At 42.5% G+C, this 21,858-nt stretch overlaps 1 protein-coding gene across 3 annotated transcripts in view; it reads right to left on the bottom strand.

The window, feature by feature from the left end:
- Positions 1 to 21,858, bottom strand: part of fbxw4 (F-box and WD repeat domain containing 4) — a 48,713-nt gene that overhangs the window by 23,706 nt on the left and 3,149 nt on the right. For all 3 annotated transcript variants that reach the window (XM_087179178.1, XM_087179177.1, XM_023425693.2), the window contains exons 4-5: positions 20,907 to 21,039; positions 20,594 to 20,679 (exon numbers count right to left, since the gene is read on the bottom strand). In XM_087179178.1, the coding sequence (XP_087035304.1) occupies positions 20,594 to 20,679; positions 20,907 to 21,039 (219 nt within the window). The remainder of the gene's footprint in view (positions 1 to 20,593; positions 20,680 to 20,906; positions 21,040 to 21,858) is intronic.

Raw genomic sequence — 21,858 nt, forward strand, 5'->3', positions numbered from 1 at the left:
GTGGTGGTGTGTGTGTGTGTGTGTGTGTGTGTGTGTGTGGGGGGGGTCGAGGACGTCTAAGTGAGGCATAGAGGCAGCTGTCAGGCCTGTTAAGCAGTGCAGCCCATTGGCAGACCCCCAGTAATTAGTGTTGGGTAAACTCATTTATGGCCCAAATGGGTCGGGCAGGGCCAGGACCAGTATGCGTGGTGGGTGACCTCTGACCCGTTGACACAGGATACAATAGGGTTACGGTCACACTCACTATCTGGACCCTATTACTCTCCATTACTCACATTACTCACCCCTCACTGGGCCGTGGCGCTGGTGGAGGCAGGGCGGGGGACACCGGCCATACAATGAAATAACGACTACCCCCTTGTCTCCCCCAGCTCTCTCACCCCTCTGAAGCGCCAACCAGGCCTGATCTGGGGTCAGAGCTTGCACTGATATTATAGCTGCTAAGGTCAGAGCCTCTCTCGCCTAATGTGGGGCAGATATCCCCCCTAAACACACACACACTCACATACATACACACACATACACACACAAAGCCATATCTCTGACCAAACGGAGTCACCCTCCTCTCCCCTGATCTGTGCCTCCCCCCTCACTCCGCCTCTCATCATTAGCAGCATGCTGGGCCTCTGCTGCCGTTTGGGTAACCTCATCAGCTGGCTGTATCATCTAAGGGCCTATGTGGCAGGGTCACACAAACTGACTGAGTCCTCAGTGGGAACCCAGCCCCACACAGACACACACACATACACACAGATATGAAAAAACACATCTACACACATTCACAACACTCTCTCATGCGTGCAAACACACATTCAGAAGCATAGACATGGGCAGCAACAATAACACACACACACACACACACACACTCACACACACATACAAAGTGTGAGAGCCCCTGCTGGGAGTTGAGTCCAACAGTACCAACATTGTTAGCTCCAAATCAACACTCTGACCGCACAGGGAGCACCACGCTTTCCCAAGACCACCACCAACACACTGCTTCTGTCCAGACCGTCACCAGTCCCTGATCCCAGTACACACCAGCAACACACCAACAACACAATAACAACACACCAACAACACACCAGCAACACACCAACACCACAATAACAATATATAAACAATACACTGACAACCTATTAACAACAGACCAGCAACACACCAACAACACACCAACACCACAACAACAACACATAAACAATACACTGACAACACACCAACAACACACCGAGAACATATTAACAACACACCGACAACACACCAACAACACACTAACACCACACGGAGAAAACACCAACAACACATTAACAACACACAAACAATACGCCGACAACATATTAACAACACACCAACAACACACCAACAACACATTAACAACACACCAACAACATATTAACAACACACCAACAACACACCAACAACATATTAACAACACACCAACAACACACCAACAACACACCAACAACATATTAACAACACACCAACAACACACCAACAACACATTAACAACACACCAACAACACACCAACAACACACCAACAACATAATAACAACACACAAACAATACGCAGATAACATTTTAAAAACACATAGACAACACACGAACAACATAATAACAACACACAAACCACACAACAACAACACACAAACCACACACCAACAACACACAAACAACATATTAACAACACACAAACCACACACCAACCACACAAACAACACATCAACAACATATTAACAACACACCAACAACATACAAACAACACACTGACAACATATTAACAACATATAGACTACACACCGACAACACACTGACAACATATTAACAACATATAGACTACACACCGACAACACACTGACAACATATTAACAACAAATATACAACATATTAACAACACACAAACGACACACCAACAACATCTTCTAGAGGACAGAAACCCTAACAACAACATGTCTGTCAGGAAAACAATAGATTGACTCATGATGGCTTTCCAATGCAGTATCATTCACGACTTGGACCGAGGCTGGATTACCAACTAATCAAGATGGGCGACTTTCCAGTAGATTCTAGACCACCAGGGGCCCTAAACCCCCACATTCAGTCTGTATCATTTAGGTCTACATAATTTGATTAACCTTAAATTTGTGCTCTGAGCACTGGTTGGTGTCTGGCTGCCTGGGAAAATAATGAAACCACCATGTATATTGTAGGCAATAGGCACTTGAATCAGAATTGTCAATGTCCTTGTATACTTTTGTAAAGGGAAGATTTCAGTTTTTGCTTTGTAATAAATGTACAAAAATGTCTAGAAACAAGTTTCCCCTTTCTCATTATGGCTTGGTGAGTGTAGATTGAACTGAGCACAGTTCCATTCATTCAAAATTAAATCTACAACACAATAAAGGGAAGCGGTCTGAACACTTTCTGAAGCTACTGTAGAACTTGTTTCCCAGTTGGTGGCAACGCGTCAGATATTTTGGGCTGTGGCTCAGGAGGTAGAGCAGGTTGTCCATTAATCAGAAGGTCAGTGATTCCATCCAGTCCACATGTCGAGGTGTCCTTGGGCAAGATACTGTACCCCAATTTGCTCCTGATGTGTCATCGGTGTGTGTGTGTGTGCGATAGAAAAGTACTGAAGGAAGAGTAAAAAAAAAAGTGTTATGAATGTGTGTGTGAATGGGCAGGGTTTTTCCTGCATACAGAATTGCGATGCGGCCGCCTCCGCCAAATTTCTTGCTGCCTCTGCCTCCCAACAAAATTCTAGTGGGCCTACTTGTTTTCTCGGTACTCGGTGGATTTGACGTTTGTAACTGCAATTGTGGCTGTACATCAATACGGCAATGTAGTGGCGCTGTATCGTAATCCATGCATCAGGGAGAGCATTCCAAAATTGCTAAAGAAGAAGAATACGAACGTCCTGGATTTTCTGCCTGCGGAGGGAGCAGGTGACCTGATTTTGCTGCTATTCAAACAAGTGAAGATTATCTCTTTTACATCCAAGCACACCCTGCTTCTTGTTACATCCTACTGTCACCTGCTCAGCATCATTTTCACCACATCTACACACAGCCCTTCCAGCTGTTGACAACTGCAGAAGTTCGGAACAGCACTTCATTAACCACCCAGAAAAAAAAAAAGAAAATATCAAAAATTCTTTAGGTCAATACTGAATTTTGCACCACGAAAATGAAAACTACTTTATACTGAAGCAACAGTTCCCATGACAACTATCAATTTTGAGTTCTGTGGATTATCCTGAGAAACAAGGACACAAAAGCACTGTCAAATATACAGTGAAGTCCACCCCACTTTCAGTTTTGACAAGCACAAATTAAACTGAATTTACCCCAGCAGTTTTGGGGTTGTGGGACATATGTATAAAACCAAAACTGTCTGCATGGCCGCATATCACTAGGGTTGAGGTATGAAGCCTTTTTTGTGTTTTGGGTGAACTACTCATTAAATGCCCAAATCTCTATCCTCTTCCTACGAAGTGATTTAGGACACAGTTGTAAATGTATCTTTTTGTTGAACTGCTCTGTACCCAACGTTTAGCTTTTTACACCACAGAAAACTAGGAACAAAAATGACTTTGGCTTTACTGAAACAAATATAGTTGAAGCGATGGTGGAATGGGAGGTGACAGAACAGCCCAGCACCCCATCCTCACACGTTTGCTAACCTTTTTAGCTAAAGATAAAAACTAAAATCAAGACTAATGACTATTTTGCAATTAACAGGTTAACTATTTAGTATATTAAGTGTAAAAAGTAATAAATGTGGATCCAAGTTTGCAAAGTGACAACAACTCAAAATTTGACTTTACAATGGTGTAGCAGGATTACCGACATCTCCACTGTTGGTACCATGTCAAGAAACATTTGGTATTTTTGCTTGATAAATGACAAATGACCATTAATTTAAATTCAGTTTTGCTGATTGATGGACTACTCAATTAAACTAATTAACTAACTGTGTTAACCCATGTTGAAGAGAGAGAAAAGAGAGAGAAAAAGGACAGTATGTAACTTAATAAGTAATAAGTACACATATTTAATAATTATCGTATTGCTTGTATGTATTTTAATATTCTGTAAACTGCTTTGGCAGTAACGTCTTTTTGTTAATGCCAATAAAGCTACTTGAATTTGAATTAGAAGACGGACAGAAGCCCATTCATGCTTTCATAGATTCGTCCTGTGGGCGTGGCCTGATCTGTGGCTCTGCGATTATGAATTCCAGGTTGAGCCTGTGTAAAATTGTGCTTGTGTCCCCAATCACATCTTTAATTATAATTACATTATAATAATATACTTTTTTTTTTTTTTTTTAACAGGAAGCTGATCGTCTACTCTGCAGCTAATTAGTTGCAGACAAAACAAGGAACAACAAACAGTTGAAGCGTTAAAATACAGACTGTAACTGAAGAACAGCTGCTAGCAAAGACAACAAGGTCAATAACGCTTGTAACCCATTATCATGTTGTATTCACCACTGCTAGTCCAGGCAGATAAGACCCAATCAGGGAGCGAGTGTGGGTGTCTACGTCATCGTTTGCAAAGGTCTCAGTTTCTGTCCGTCCGACTGCAACTCAACCCCAGAGTTTTCAAACTACAACGGGTCCAACAGAGTTTCCAAAAGTCTTGAAAACATAAAAAAGGAAACATAAAAAAAATGGTGTGTTTTAAAACTAAAACGTATTAGTCTGGATGAAGCCTGAGTGACAAATGATTTAAATACATGTCTTTCATGATGGCCATTTAGAATTTTTAGAATGAGATCATACCAAACAAAGAAAAAGTCTTCTATTAAGAGAACATAATACAAACACAAAAAGTAAGTCAGTATTTATCTCTTAATATTTACTCTCTGACCCGAGGTCCAATTACATATAAATGCAAGAGAACAGCCCACATCCCCACTCTGGGAATGTGGAGGCATTTGGCTCTGGACTCCAGGGGCGGTTTAGCTCTGCCCTGTCACCCCCCACCCCCCCCACCCCTAACTCCCGTCAGAAAGAGGGTTGTTAATTTGTTGCGCTTGACCCCAGGCTTTGTGTCTGACGTGTATCTAGTTTGTAAAAAGTGCTTTTATCTGCTTTCTAAATATGTCTGAGCTCAAAGGGTTATGATGCTTTTATATCGGTCAGGGAGGGAAACAATGGCCAGAGGGTGCAAGTGCTGAACCCCGCTGACACACACACACACACACACGCACACACACACGCACACACGCACACACACAATCTCTCTCCCTCTCTTTCACTCCCAGCCTCCTCTCCCTTGCTCCCTCTAGTCTTTTCTTATACACTGATATGCATGGGCAAACATATGCATGCACACAAACATGCACTATCTCTCTCACAAATTCACACTGCTATGCATGAGCACACACACACACACACACACACACACACACACGCCTGGACCCAGTACTCCTATCCCCACCCCCCACCCCCCTTGTGGCCCTTTTGGCTTCTGTTTGTGTCTCCTGTGTGGAGGGTCACCAGGACATTCCTCAGCCGGCCCCTCGGCTCTGTTCAGCCGCCTGGAACAGGCCGGGACCCAACACAACCGTCCCCAGTGGACGCACACACCAGACGCAACAACACGCTAACGTCAGCTAGCTGATTCTTGGGAGTCACGTTCGGCCTCAGCGACCTTTCAAATGCAATGATAATGTATTTGTGAGTTACAGATGTTACTGTAAATGCTGAGACGCAGTGAGACCGTTCATCCCCGTCACCATTATGTTTCTGTACGACTAAACTGCAAACGCACATACATTTACAGCCAGATTACATTTTCTGTTAACACTGACACTGAATGAATCAGTAATGTATCTGTTCTATATCTGTTTTCCACCAAACTCTCTGATCTTGCAGCACAACATCCACTTGTGACTCTAACATTATTAAACTTTCTCTGGTTCTCTTCAGACTCTCATGGCTCTTGGTGAAGGGTGAGGGAAAGAGCCTTTTCTGTTTTAATACAGAAAAAGTTCCCAGTGAATTTGGACACAACCTGATTATTTACATTTAACCAAAACCACCATCTTTCTCTCAAAGTAACCAAAGAGCTTTTGTTGCTGAAACCATAGATGGGACTGTGAATGTGAACCCGGTCTCTGCTGTGACTGTCGTGCACTTTGTTCCTCCACCATCCACCACCACCACCAGCTCCTGGTGACTCTGCTGCTGTTAATAAATAAATGAATGAATTTGCCTCTGAACATAATCCAGCCTGTTTCCTACAAAATGTTTTTTGCTGTTGCAGTTTAGTTGTACTGAAATGTCAATTGTAGAAGGCAGAGTTAAACCAGTCAGTTACACTGCAGCATGGATCTAAAGCTTTGCTAACATTAACCACCATAAACTACTGCTCTAATACCAGGCTCCGTTATGGATCCAGTTCACACTTAAAGTCTGGATTGACTTCTACCTTTACAAGCTCCAACCCTCATCAGCTTCACGTCTTCTCTTAAATGTTGATGTCATTCTAACTGCATTAGAGATTACACACTGTTAAAATGATTTTAAATTATCTGGTAACTTCTTGCATTCAACACTTAAATGACACTTTGAACCATCTAGTGGGACACTTTGACGAACCCATCTCTATATCATCAGACGCTGTGAGGCTTTAACAGCTGATCTACACCAGACTGACAGAGCATTTATTAGCAAGAACAGATTCACATGCAGATATCCTCAATTCATTGGTGAAAATATTCACTTAGTATACATGCCCCTGCCTCATGGAAGACATCTATCTTCAATTTTTAGATTTGACGGGTTATAATTAAAGAGATAAGATTTCAAATTCACATCAACAGTGAATTGTAGAAAACTTTCTCTAATGTGATGTTTGTCTTACACGTGGTCAAACAGGAACCATCACTCACACTGCTATTCTGACCCAGACATCATGACATGTCAGAATATAGGGAAATCATATGTTAAATGAATTGACAAATATATATTAAATTCATATTTTAGATCAGCATTTATTTTATTTATTTATCATTTACCGTGTTTAATCTTAAATTTTTATTTTTCAGTGTTGATGCTATAAAAGACAAAAAAAAAAGTATTTTGCAGTTTTCAAGAAATCATCTGCACATCTTTGATATTTTTACTTGATAACGTCAAATGGCTAATTAATCCGTCATTAAATAAATAAATAATCCTAAATCATTAATTACATGATGGATAAGTGGACGCTTTGATTGACTGATGGATGATCCTGATTAATGGATATCTAGAGATGACTTGTTACAAACATTGTGTTAAGACCTTCCTCAGGAGCTGACACGCTTCACTGCCCTGAGCTATTTCCCCATGAAGACCGGAGCACAGCAGAACTATGTGGAGTTACTGCTTTTCAACAAGCAGCTCAATAAATGGAGGCTAAAAGAAAAACAAACACAAAGACCATTTGAAACAATGAAAATGAGAAAAACAGCCTTTTCTGAACGGATCCTCAATAATTCGGTGACATTTCGGAGGGAGTTGGTGAAAGGAGGTCTCTGTGACAAGTGTGTGTGTAGTCGGGGTCGCTGGGGAGCGCGACTGACAAGTTTTAAATTGGGATCCACTAGAAGCAGAGCTTCAGTGATCACAGAGCTTTCTCCTGCTAAAATGTGGTGGGAGTGACGCTCATTAGGATAATGTGCTGTATGAATAACACGGCCGCCACTACACAGCACACACTCCCACGCTGTTAGGGCTCCATCCACACATGTTCACCTTAACACTCTGGGGATAATTCATCATTCAAAATGTAAAAAACCTAGCTCAACTAAATAAACATATAAAGAAATGGAAGTCTGTCAGTAACCAAGGTAACCAATCAGCTGCAGCTTCAACAAACTTCAAAACATCCTGAACAAATAATCTATGAGAAACTCTGACAATATCACCGTGCATATAAATGTGTAATTTTACAAAAAAAACGTGTTGTCTAAATTGAATCGTAATAAAATATGGAAACACTCTGAGTTTATCTCCTTTTTTTAATAAACAAAAGCAACCAACTATATTTAATATCTGTTTTTTAACACTATATAATCTATCTGTAAGCAGATTTAAGGTGTTTAAGTGTTGTTAAGAATAAAATACCTCAGAAGACATATTCTATATTAATACAGCTTTGTCTTATGTTGTCATTCATTACCTGTTTAATCACCAGCTTCCAAAAATATAATAATAAACACTTAAATCTCTGCTTAAAGATGAGTTTTGTCTCATGTAATAAATAACTTGAATATCCACTTGATTATACTGTTACTATATCGTTTCATATACTGAGACTGAAAAAATATTATTGTTAATATTTAGATTAGAGCTGCAGCTAAGGATTATTTTCATTCTCAGTCAATCTGGCCAATTATTTTTATGATTAATCAACTAATCATGTGGTCCAAAAAAATGTCAAAACACCTAAAACAGTTTCCAAGAGCAGAGGGTGAAATAAAGTGAAAAAATCCTCAACAAATGAACTGATACTGATCAATTTGTTATAGATTTGACATATAGGTATATTTTTGTGATATATAGATATATTTGTAATATTAAGAGTTTAATAAGCAACACTAGAGAGCATTAAAACTAGAAAGTCTAACTAATCTGACCTTAATGACCAGAAACAATATTTTCCCTCTCTTAAGGGTTTTCGCTCTGTAGGCTTTACTGAAGTTTAACAAGCTGAAAACTCAGCTGATTCAAAAAAAAAACATGTAAGTATCTGTGTATTTTGGTGTGACATGTTGTAGATGTACAGCTCAAGACAAAAAACTTCTCTTCCCGTGTTGTTCTGCTGGTTTTAGTTGTTGTGAACGTTTGGAAACAGACTTGGACTGTTGTTTGTCTGCAGTTGTGTTTGTCTGACATCAGGCAAAGTGTGTCAAGCCAGATGCAGGAAAACACTCTTCCTGGCTAAACCTGAGACCTGAGAACACCTGTATGAGGCCAGCATGTAATGAGAGGTCTTTATGTGCAGTGTGTGTGTGTGTGTGTGTGTGTGTTTGCTGAAAGTTTCTGTGTGTGTGTGTGTTTATGTGTGTAGTATGGAGCAGTGTGTCTGCAAGGTGTGTCTTTCTTCAAGGGAATGTCTGCCTGTAATGCGTGTCTGCATGAAGCTATCTGTGTGTGAGGAATGTAAGGTGTGTGTGTTTGTGTGTGTGTGTGTGTGTGTGTGTGTGTGTGTGTGTGTGTGTGTGTGTGTGTGTAATGAGGGGGTTCAGAGGGAGCTGTGATTATTCTCGCCTCCTGTGGTGCGGGTCCTCTGGCTCTGTGGGCCCCAGGGAAAGCGCCCTGTATTTAGCGTGTGGGAACGCACATTCTGCCCCCTTATCGCTGCATTGTTGCAGCCTCGCTCTTTTCTTCTCTTTTTTTAACTAATTGAATTCTTGACTCCTGAGCCACAGGGACGGCTCGGGAGAGACCAAAGAGAAAGACATGAATTTCGGGTTTTTTCTTGCGGTTGAGTGGGGCAGAGCAGTGGGGGTGAAATTGGAGTGTGTGAGGTTGGGTGGTGGCGGCGGCGACGGTGGGGGTGCAGTCAGAGAGGGTTGGCTCTGGCTGGCTGGGTGGCTGCTGTGCCGTCACCCTGTACTTTCATACCGGAGGTCAAAGGTCGTCCTCCCCCGGCGGTGGTGAGAAAGTGGCGAATTGGGGATGGTTTATCCAACAATCATGTTCTTCTTTTGGAAACTTTCAAAAGCGCTTTTGGCCCCTGCAACATCTTTGTAGTTGTGCTTGAGGAATTCTAGACAAAACAATTCTCACCCCTCCCTGTTCTCACCTCTCTTCAGGGTAGCTTCTCCCTTCACTGGCTTCTGCCCAGCCCCCCTTCCCTACACTACTGGTCAGTGTAGCGTACCCCCGACGCCAAACCCCACCCCAGCTCCACGTCAGGATACCCACCTAGTCTGGCAGGAAATTGGCACCAATGTGCAAACATTACAGGATCTGTGCTGCTCGACACGAGCGTCTGTCAAAGTAACAGAAAAATTCCTGCTTTTTTTTCATGTCACTGATTTTTCAGACTCATAAACCACTGATCTTTTTGTTGAGCTGAAAACTTTCCTCATGAGACGTGAATACACGCTTACAGGACAGATGCTTTTTACCAAGACATTATGCAAAACACATGAATTGCAGCTGGGCCCATTAATATCTGTAGTCTTAAGGCTGCGGCACAGCTGCTGGACCGGGTCGTCCACTGACTGCAGGGTTGGCGGTTCGATCGCCGGCTCCTCCTGTCAAAGTGTGCTTGGGCAGGACACTGATGGCAGCTCTGTCACCACTGCTTTTTAAACGCTTTTCTACAGAGCAGTCCATTTACCATTATGCGTTAAGATCTACTCACCTAGCATACAGTGGCTACATGAGCAGGCCTGCAGCTTACGGTGCAGCTGATTGTGTGACATGTTGGGATCACGGTGTTGACGCCGATATCACATGAGGACCAGAGGAGTCGTGATTAGTCATGAGCTGTGTTTACCTCCCGTGTGTTTCCAGCTTTCAGGCGAATAAGCACAGTGTATTCCCCTTCATTTTTGCTTTGAGACATTCACTGGTCTCACACACCATGTCCTCCTCTGACGCTGTTGCCTTTTTTTCTTAGTAACAAAGACGAAGCTGTTGATTCTGACAAAGTCAATTCTAGCACGACTCTTCTGCTGCAGCATCTTGCAAGGGGCAGATGTAAGTCGATACTATAAATCAAAGTCACGCCTCACATGTCAGTGGCGGCACTGCTGTCACATAGGCTGTAGTTTACACTTTAATTTACACTCTTTACATTGACCATAAATCCAACTGTAGTTAATTAGAAAATTAGAGTGATGCAAAATTTTGCATCCCTCATAGTAAATTTGCAACAGGCTTGTAACTATCATCCTCAGGGTCATTGGGCCACATCTGAGGGAAAAAGTGTTTATACTTGTTTCAGTGTTTTACTTGAGAATTTTACCAAAATACTGAAACAGTCTTTATATCTATATATTTATAAATATTGATATTGTATTTATTAGTGTATATTTGGTATATTTTTGTTGTATATTTCCATAGATGCTTATTCTATAGTTGTTTATTTTTCTGCTGTGGTAAATGAATTTCCCAGTTGTGGGATAAATAAAGTTAATCTAATCTAATCTAATCTAATCTAATATCAGTTTTACACTGTGTTGCACATTTACTCCACTACATTTATCTGACAGCTGTAGCTACTATTTACTCTACAGATCAGGATTTGACCAAACATGTGACCTGACTTACATAATAATGCATTAGTAATAATTCATCAAAAATAAAACACTTATCAACATGACATTCTTTGATCCTTTTTGCTGGTAATACATTGACTTCAGTGCGAGTTTGAATGCAGGATTACTATCTATGTTTTATGATTTAGCCATAGTTATTTTATCACCGTGACATTCAGGAAGGCAGAACAAGACGTGTATTTAATCTCTCTGTGTAGTGAACCTCATGGGGGTCTGTATGTTAATCTGACTCGAGTTGCGTTTAAGTGATACAGAAATGTTACAGGTCTGACTTCATCAGATCTGTAACAGGTCTGACTTCATCAGATCTGTAACCAGTGATTCAGGCAAATTATTCAGATGTGACACGACCGTTTGGGAGCATGTCTGAAAGAGGCTTTATGTGTTAGTCAGTCAGTTAAACAAAAAGAAATATGATGATAAACAATGTTATGATGATTAAAACACTGAAATGAAATTGAAAGCCAGACTTCAGAGACTGTATTGTGTATTTTTCACTCTTGTTTTCCATGAGTTTAGATGTTAATCTCGCAGCGTTCATACAGCCAGAAGCCAAACTGAGTTCACTGTCAACTGAAGGCATTACTTTGTTAATACAATGCACTGTAAACCCCACACTCCTCCACTTTTACCTGGTGCTTTAGAAATGAATCTGCACACAGATGATCAGAAACCTAGATATTGTTATGATCATATACACAAGGATATGAATAATCAGGTTCCATATGCTCCATGTAAATACCAGGCTACGTGTCAAAACTGGAAGACTTGGCCACTTTTGCTGATGAGGGATGATGCGGAGCCATTAAAGCCGCATTAACAGGGAAATACACCATGGATACAGACTGGCAATCTGGAGGAAAAAGTTCATGAGAGATCACCCAGACTTCACATCCACAGAGGATAACCAGCCGAGCGATGAGCTCAAAGCCTGGCCCAAGAAACCTTCTCAGCCGTGACCTGCCGCTGCACATCTGCAGCTGCCCAGCCCACACCTCAGCCTGTCGGGTCTTGTTTGAATGAGAGCGGTGTCTGCAGGAAACACCTTAGTCAATTATTAGCTAACCACCTGCCTCACTTCCTAATGCCAGGACCCGTACACACAAGGAACACAGCAGGAGAGAGAGAATGGTGAGAGGGAGAAAACACGATGTAAAAAAAAAAAAAGCAGGAGACTCATCACTAATAGAATATACCGCAAATTCTTAAATTAAAGCTGATCCAAATCATGGTCGAGTCTCAAATAGTAGCAACCACAAACAAATGAAGGCCAGGTAAACAGGGTCAGTGATGTGCTGTAATGGTTCACATGGTAAATTCCATATAGTGTCCATTATATCAGCACTCTCGGGGATACGTCATCCAGGGGATCCACCTGCACTGATTTGGAGAGTTGGCTGATCATATTTTTCTGCCATGAGGCCTCCGACGGGAAAATAAGTTGTCACATCAGAAGATGGTTGGAGCTGCCTAGGAGTCTGAGCAGCATCACACTCTATGGACACAACACCGAGCTTCAACTGCCACTCAGATCACAGGAAAAGGACCTTGACGAGATTTAGCAAGGTTTGCAGTCAACCGACCTGAAGGCGGCCCAAGCTGGAATCAAAGTGAGGACTGGGAGAAAGTGGCGTGCGGTGGAAGTCGTTACACAGAGTAGAGGGTGCGCCAAAGCGAAGTGATGTGGTTGGAGACTCAAGACAGAGCGGGACTTAAATGTTTTCCAACTTTCCCGAGTGATGCTACCAAAAGGAAGGAGAGGGGGAGGTGAGATCAACAAGGGTGGAGGTCATGTAGGATGTTGACAGTGGGGCAGAGGAGCTATCTGGTCATGGTGGGACAAAGTGTTGGAGAACAAGGCAACATGGGCCTAGCTGTGGAAAGCTAAGGCCAATCGCATCAAGTTCCTTGTCCAGGCAGTCTATGGTTAACATCAGTGGTGATACCACTAGTGCCATGATCTAGTCCTAACGGATATTGGAGAAACAGGACAGACCATCACCTTCCTTAAAGTGCGGGCCAGGACCCTCAGCTCTGACATCTGCAGGAACCGTGGCCTCCGCAAAAAACCCAGCATCTTTAGACAAGATATGGTTCTCATGTCTGAATGGTCAAGGCAAGTCATCATGCTGGAGCTTACAGTCCTCTGGAAAGATCGCTTGGATGATGCCTTCAAGAGGAAGCTCACCAAGTTTAAGGGGAGAATGTAGGCAAAGTGGCTGGAGGGCTTGGTAGCGTGATCCTCGGCCAGAGCCTACAATACATCATCAACGCAGAAAGAAGGAGAAGCGCCATCCACAGGGAGAACACTGGGATGTCTGTGGCTCATAAGAGGAGAATCATGGGGCAAGTAGCTCGCTAGCCTTCTGGACACAAGAGGTCTGCTAACCCTGGGTCACCTGCAGGAAACACCCAATGATTCCACAGAGATCAATGAGGATGTGTCCAGAAGATTCAGCAGGTAAATTTACTCATTCATCATTCACCATCTTTGGATTGTGTGTCGAAGCTTGAGCTCCTGGATGAAACCCTCACTGATTGGAAGTAATTATCGAATAAAAGCAGCACTTGCGTAAGATAGAGAAAGTGTTCCTAGCAGAATGATGAGCATGATGCATCTCTGTTGTTGCACTGATGGAACTGGTGCTGTGGAAATGTCCATCATAATGAATGTAACAAGACAACAGGTAAACATTTGTGTAATTGTAGATTACCTTCTCAGATACAGTGGCCCTGAGAGCTCAACACTCTGCAACTTAAGAAAACACATGAGCTGCAAATACTCATAACACAACGGAGGAGTTTCCAGGAGACACTAAAAAGTACTTAGATCCCACTGACCAACAAAAAGTATGTTTAGCTATTTCTTTTTTTTTCCAACATGCAAAACAAAACGTGGTAGACTGCAATTGTTTTAGTTATTTAGTTAACGACTCATTTTGGTTTATTTCATTGAAAACTAAAAGTCAGTAGATCGGGCTGAAACGAAATATTCTTATTGTGAAAATGGCCAAGAATTATGAATGAAAAAGAAAATCATTGCTTTTTCTGGCCTGGTGTCACTGTCTGTCAACACTGTGGTCAAGGCAACCTGTGAAAACCATGTACAGTGGGGATTTACCCACAGGGGGACAAAGGCAGACAGAGGAGACAAAGATAACAGTGTGAGAAAAACCTATCTGACCCTGTTTTACCCCGCTACCTCCTGTAGAGCCTCGTCATATTTCACTGAGCCTGTCCAGTATGAGCTGCATCAGAGGTCACACAGTGTGAACACACAATATGGTGTGGAAAAAAAGGAACATGAGTGTGGAAAGCAATCTGAATAAGGAAAAAAAAAAAAAGCCAAGGTCCACGGCCACTGATGGGATCGATTTCTTTTCCGAGGCGGCAGGGAGCAGGGACGGGGGCAGCCGTCCTGCAATAGCCTTGGCATTTCACCGCAGCCACAATAATGCTCGCTAACAGACCTTGAGCTGATATCCAGTGGAACAACAGAAACACAAGGATGGAAACAGGTGGGATGAGATGTGTGTGTACAGTACGGGTGTGTTGGATCTAGTAGTGTTAAGTTTACAGACACAAATTGATTTCCCTCCAGTTGGATGATGATATACTGTATGTAATTAACCCCATTTGCTGTGCATCAGTCGTCACCTCCAGCACATACTGGATGCACTGAACAGATGAAAGAAGCAGTCAGGCTACAACAGCAGGGATGTGTTGATCTGGGGACTGATGTGTTGCTTTGCTGGAGAGCCAAAGCTCATTGACACTCTTGTGGCTCCGGAGGAGCTCATATTTGAGAAAGGAACCCCAGTGATGTCATCGGGGTTCCCCGCTTGGGCGTGGAGACTACAAACTGGGGGTGCACAGTTCAAAATATGCAGGTGTTTACGAGGCAACAATGGTCTAACGACAGACACCAAGCATCAAGCTGCTCTATAGTAAATGTAGGATCCACTTTCCACCAGCTCCCTCTCCTCTCTCCTGCTCTGTGGTGCAGTCACCCTTCACCCTCTTCACCTTTTAAACATCTCACAAAATCTGTCACGGTGGCACAAACAAGACAGTGAGTTACCATGTCACACATCTGGGAAGAGAGGCAGAGAGTCAGAGAGTCTCCTGACCTGAGACCAACGCAGCCAGAGACCTGGGTTCAGCTAACGCCGGGATCACACTGCCTGCATGTGCGTGGCGGCTGCGTCACTGAAATGCTGACGCTCGCACACGCGTGTGTTCACACCGGCTGTGTGACTGCTGCACTCCTTAGATAATCAGCAGGCTATGTGAATGTTGGATTTCTTTTCATCATAAATGAATTTCACTTTCTTGACCAAACTGAACTTCCCTCTTTTATGTGAAAAAAGGAAGTAGAACATTACAGATATCAACCTGAAAGTGTGGTTCACTGTGAAACAAAAGAAGTGTGATTTTAATATTTGAAAAATGTATTCAGTGTCCTACATGTTCACACAGATAAGTCTTCTTCAATTTAAGCATTACCATGGATCTGGGGTGTTTATATGAGAGGTTATGACTGTGTTTACAAGCTTGAAAAAACTTGGGATATTCATGTTGATCAGGTTGTTTTTATCCATTTTGTTTTATATCTTATTATCATGTACAGTAGTAGAGTTAGTAGTAGAACTTCCAACTGCGTTTGCATGTAACCTGAACTTGAACGAGCTGTGTGTGTGTGTGTGTGTGTGTGTGTGTGTGTGTGTTGTACTGTAGCTCATGCACACGAGTGTCAGGGATCAGGAGCTTGCACATCAAGCTTGTACACAGCCTCACACCCACCCTGCTGTGGCTCAGTGTGGAAACTGATCCTGTATGAAACACTCATAACATTTACAGATCATGAGTGTAACGCGAGTATTGATAAATCCTACAGTGAGCATGTAATTACTTTTGACTGCATCACCATCATATCATAGAACAGTGGTCTACACCCACTTCTTGTGTTGCTGTACGTCACTTTCTCAACAGTGTGGTTCAGTGTGGTTTGTTCCTTATTCCCTCTGTGACTCTGAACTTAAACAACTGAGGTGAAAAAAACCTCAGGAACCAGCTGGAGGGGAGACTTACTGGGTGTGCAGAGCAGAGGTGGGTTTAATAGGTATATCAGTGAGTTGACACCTGGTTTCCAGAAGAGTTTTAATTAACCAGGCCGCTGGTCAGCGAGAGGTAGCGAGCAGGTTTCCATTATGAGGGGGCAGCGGGCTGAGGCGCAGTCTGCTATTTCAGCCAGCAAATTGGAGAATTAATGATGTGGATAATCTGCCTGTTCCTCTCAGATCTGAGAGACGCTCCGAGGCCTGGGCCAGACAGACAAGGCCACCATGCATGTACGCTGATATACTGGATTTCTTATTTTCTTAGGGGCAACAGCTACAGATTTAGAGCAAAAAAGAGGATATTTTATGTGCTCCTGATTTATTTACAAGGCGCAAGGACCAAGCTGTGACTGGACTAAAACTGGGCTTTAAGGATTTAAATGGGCTTAGAGTTCATTTTAATAATATGCTTTTAGGAATGAATGTTGTTAATGTTTTCAAAAAGCAGTTCCTAGTTTCAAAGAAGCGCGGAATCAAAGCAATTCAGTCCGTATTGGACGACTGCGGGAAGTAGCATGCGCTCTACTGAAAAGAAGCCCGACTGTACTTTAAACATTTACCATGACCATGATCTCCTCCTAAATGTAACTGAACAGCACATAATAACCATGATAAGGAAAGACACCAGCATCCAGTGTTAGGTGTGAGGTTATGCATCAGTGTTCTGTCTGCTGATGGGATTGATAAAACAAAACTGTGTGAAGGTTTAAAACAGCTCGTATTTCTGATCATATTTCCATAAACACAATGTGTTTTCAATAAGCTCTAAATAATACTGTAAATGCATCTGCTGAAGGAGAGACAGCTTGAAACAGCTGAGAAAATCTCATTCGCAGGCTGAGTCTCAGGCTCCGTCCACACTACTATGTTTTCATTTATAGTGGCATATTACCTGAAAACACATATATACATGACCATTCAGGAACACTGAGCATGAGCAAGCCGGTGTAAACGGGAAGCAGATTTTCTACTGTGCAGCTGATTAGTTGCAAGACAGCTGCAGTGTTCAAATACAGACTGTAAGTGAACAACAGCTCCTAGCAAAGGCAACAAGGTCAGTAACACTTGTAATTCATTATCATGTTGTATTGACCACTGCGTGTCCAGGCTGATAAGACCCAATCTGGTCGCTACACACTCGCACTCAGAGACAGAGTGTAACTCCGTGTGGAGTCACAGTCGTGGCTGTGGAGGGTCTCTTCATTAAGGAGGAGGGGATAAATACAACCGCAAGCTTTGGGACGACCTCATCTTTCTCTGATGGAAACAGGAAATTCATTGCTACCCAAAAGATTTCAGAAAGATCTTGTGATTAAATCAATATTTATCTAAAATATAATCTTACACACAGCACTGACAAAGATGAAGGTGTGTGGGCAATGACATCGCCCTCATCACATTCATGGCACAGTGAGCTTGTGGAAGGAAAATTATTAATTGTATAAAAATTCACTCACATGCTTCTTTGGCCGCATTTCATTTTTGCAGAACATGTTTTCGTTTGCTGTCTTAATCTAATTATATCTTTATTTTTTCCTTTGATCAAGTCAAATAAAAACACACATTTTTTCTTGGGTACACAGCGTGATGTTCATTGCAAAATACAACGTAACGTTTAATTTCATCATGTGTGTGTGAAAATAGTCAAATGTCTGTTTCAGGTAGTTTATGACTTGTCCTTTTGAAATAAACACACGGAACTCACGTTAGTAGGTATATGCATTTCATCCATCCCTCACTCAGAGCGATGCTGCACTCGTCTGGGACTGTGGTTTGTAAGTCTGCATCGATGCAGACTCAGTGTTGGAGGCTTTATAACCCACTCCCACTTCAGGGATATTAGTTTGGAACGACACTCAATGTGCGGACCCGTCACACGAATGCGCAAACGGAGTGAGAGTGGGTAGGGGGGGGGTGTAGGGGCTGGATCCGAATTGGATGATGGTGTCTTCGTTTCCAAAGGTGTCCATTTGTCCCCGTCCACACTACAACACAACCCCAGAGTTTTCAAACTAAAGCTCAGTTTTAGGAGCTCGAAAGTTGTTTGGAGTTGTTTGGACGCCAGGTGTTAATGAAGCAAAAGAGAAATGGGTTTTAAAACTAAAACAGTGTGTATGTAGCCTCGCACTGTTGATGTGGGCAGGTTTGTTGGGATTCAGGGGACAACGAAGGTACTTGCTGCAAAAACAAGCACCTGACAGCTATTTTAAACCATGTTAACTCCATGAGAAGCTCTTTGTGTTTCAGAGAGAGTTTTCTGACAAGATATTGGTATATCAGAGCTGCAGCAGTATAAAGCAGATAATGACAAGAGCAACCAGTTTCACCGGTTCGTTAGGCCACGTAAAGATGTCAACAGAATCCCTGCTGAGACCACTCTCTCTAACAGGTGATAATCTCACAAACTGCACTAAAAAAAAGATGAATAAATGTAACAGAAGCAGTGTCCTGCTATGCAGAAAACCAAGGAGCTAGCATTAACGACTGTACTTTGTTTTAATGAATCCAGGGCAGGCAGTTATTTAGTGAGATGGGAAACCCCCCCGGACCTGTGATGTTTCCACCCTGCGGCCAGATGGACGATCACCTGCCTCTCTGCTGGACGAGCAGGTGCTGAAGTCAGGATACTGTTACAGTGCTCTGCATCTGCCTGCCTGCATGTCATCAATGCTGTGAGCGAGGGTGTGTGAGTGTGCCTTATTAAGTGTCTGAAAGTAAACATGGCTGAGAAATCAAAGGCGCTTCTCAGCCACCACTACAAAGAATCTGGTTCCGCTCTCTCAAGTCCACTTCAGTCCCGTCATGGATACTCCAATCTTTACTATTTTCTATATATATATAAACTATGTTACAAAGTCAACAAAACTAAAATAGAAAAATCAAAATTCAAACACTAAGTCAAAACTTAGTATATGTCTGGACCATGTATGGTCAATGTGCAAAATTAAGGACGTAGCTGAAACCTGTTGGAGCTGCTGTAAACAACTACTTTCAATGTAAAGTAGCTGAAGTCTGCGCAAAAAGTAGCTAAATGTCGCTACATGACATACTATGCTAATTAATCACGACAACAGAACAAGTTTGAAACAGTGAAACGTGGCCTATTAAGACTACATGTTATCCAGCAGTCACTTCAGGCCATTTGCGGGGCAGTACTGGTGACTCTCTGCTATGGGAAGTAGCTAACATGTGTCCAAAAAGTCACTACATTTAACACTAGGTGCTTTTTAAAAAAAAAAAAAAAGCTGCTAAAGGTGTAGGAAAGGTCTAGTGACAGGGGAGCTCAGTTGGAAACACTGTCTGTGAACCCACCTTGATTACGCAAAGAGACTGTTTGTGCCAAATCATTTTGACAGAGCAAGAGCCAATAGGGAAACTGTAAATTCAACATTCAGTCATGTGGTATTTGGCTGACCAATGGTGTCACTTCATCGCTCAGTCAGTCAGTCAGTGACATGTGATTCTAAGGCTCGCCACACTGTTGCGATCCAGGCAAAAACACTAAGGGATATGAGTGTGCTCGTAATGCAAGTGATGGAAATCTGAACAAGATAGCCCCAAAATAAACGAAACGAATAAGGACACACCTGCCACCAGCAGAGGATATTATTATGAACTATAACAACCTTGAAAGAAAAAAGAGAAGAGGATCTACATCAAACAGCAAACTGCTATTTACAACATCATCTAGAAACTTTTAGAAACTACTAGTTGATTTCAAGAAGAGATCCGTTAGACTCAGTGTTTGATAGATCAGATCACACACTTTTGCCTCGCGGTAACTGATCAGAGAATCATGGCGCAATGTTAGAAAAGAAGGAAACAAACCTGTCTGTTTACAAACAGCTCAACCAGTCAGTGTTCAGCTTTACCTTCCCCTCAACCTAACCTTAGCCCTAACCCCAGCCACAGAGGTCAACACCATGCTCCGATTGGTTTGATAATCACCATCTGGACATGTAAACCTAAAGTCTGTGTCAAGTTGAGATAGAAAATGACCATGAGCTGGTGTCATATCTTACAGTCAGTGTCTGTGTCGTTAACATCAAAGACTGATTAGAGAGATCCTCTGAAGATCTTACCACGTCCACTAGCACTCTTACCGAGGGAAACCCTATTTAACTGTGCCATCAATCACCGCCACATTTGTCAACCTCTTTGTTAGTGATTCTGAGCAAAGTCTTACCTCAGTGCTGGACTGATGGCAACAGACCACACTCTGTCGTACATGGGGATTGTGTCTTTGGGGCAGTTGGAAGTCGAGGTCCAAATCTAGAGACATAAAAGTCCCCAGTAAGCACAATTTATAATGCATGCATACACAGACAAACTATGATATATACATGACACACTGACATGAGTGAAGCTCATGATGAACTGAGTCTGAGGTGAAATGTAAGATTGTAAACGAGGTTTACATCCCAATTCACGTGTGGATTATGAACACCACTGGTGCTGTGCATCACTTTACTATATGTGAATGGTAAAGGTGTTCTGACCCGCGTTGTTCGGTCCCTGGATCCGCTGATGATGAGTCCATCTTTAGAGTCCAGGCAGTTGACTTCCTGGTTATGTCCTGATAACTCCACCGACACGTCACTGGTCCTGCTGTGGACCAGGATCTTGCCATCGCTGACAGACGGAAAGGAGCCTGATGTTAATATATCCATACATGTATGGAACTGTGCGGAAGTTTTAGGGACTAAAAGTAAAGTCAGGAAGCTTTCATCAGTTATGCCATGAAAAGTTTGTATTTATCAGTGAACGTCATCCAAAGTGCAGCAAAGAGAAAAAAAATCAGATCAGTATTTGCTGTGATTTTGTGTATTCGCTCCCTCTGCCTTTAAATCAGCCCCAGTTCTCCTCAGTACACCTGCACACAGGTTTTCAGGTACTTGACAGATAGGTCAGTATTTGCTGTGATTTTGTGTATTCGCTCCCTCTGCCTTTAAATCAGCCCCAGTTCTCCTCAGTACACCTGCACACAGGTTTTCAGGTACTTGACAGATAGGTTGTTCCAGTATCTTGGAGAACTTAATTGCAGGTGTATTTGCTATTTCAACAACGTGGGAGCTGCATGGGAAAATGACAACTGCGTTGCTCTGAAACTAGCAAAGACACTTGCGTTGCACTTTGCAGGGGATGTAACCGCTCTGATCCGTCTGCTAGTCTCTGGTTCTGGTCTCAGACTCCTCCTCTGAGTCTGGGTCTGACTGAGGCTCAAACATGAGACTGAGTCTCTCTGATGTTTCCTCCTCTGACCATCTTGATACTCTCTGCTCTTTCACTTGTCCACCTGGAGACAGCAGGTGGTGGGCGGGGCTAAAGGCCTGATCCACATTTCTCAATCAGGAAGTAAGAGGAGATGAGCTTCAGACCCAGTTTTTATGTGTGAAAACATGTTGAACTAAATATGAATCATAGCAGAGGAGTTTTAGAGTTTAAAAGAAG

The sequence above is a fragment of the Seriola lalandi genome, unplaced genomic scaffold, assembly GCF_002814215.2.
Source record: "Seriola lalandi dorsalis isolate HSWRI2012SDOR001 ecotype SW California unplaced genomic scaffold, Sedor1 jcf7180002054795, whole genome shotgun sequence".
NCBI lineage: Eukaryota > Metazoa > Chordata > Actinopteri > Carangiformes > Carangidae > Seriola > Seriola lalandi.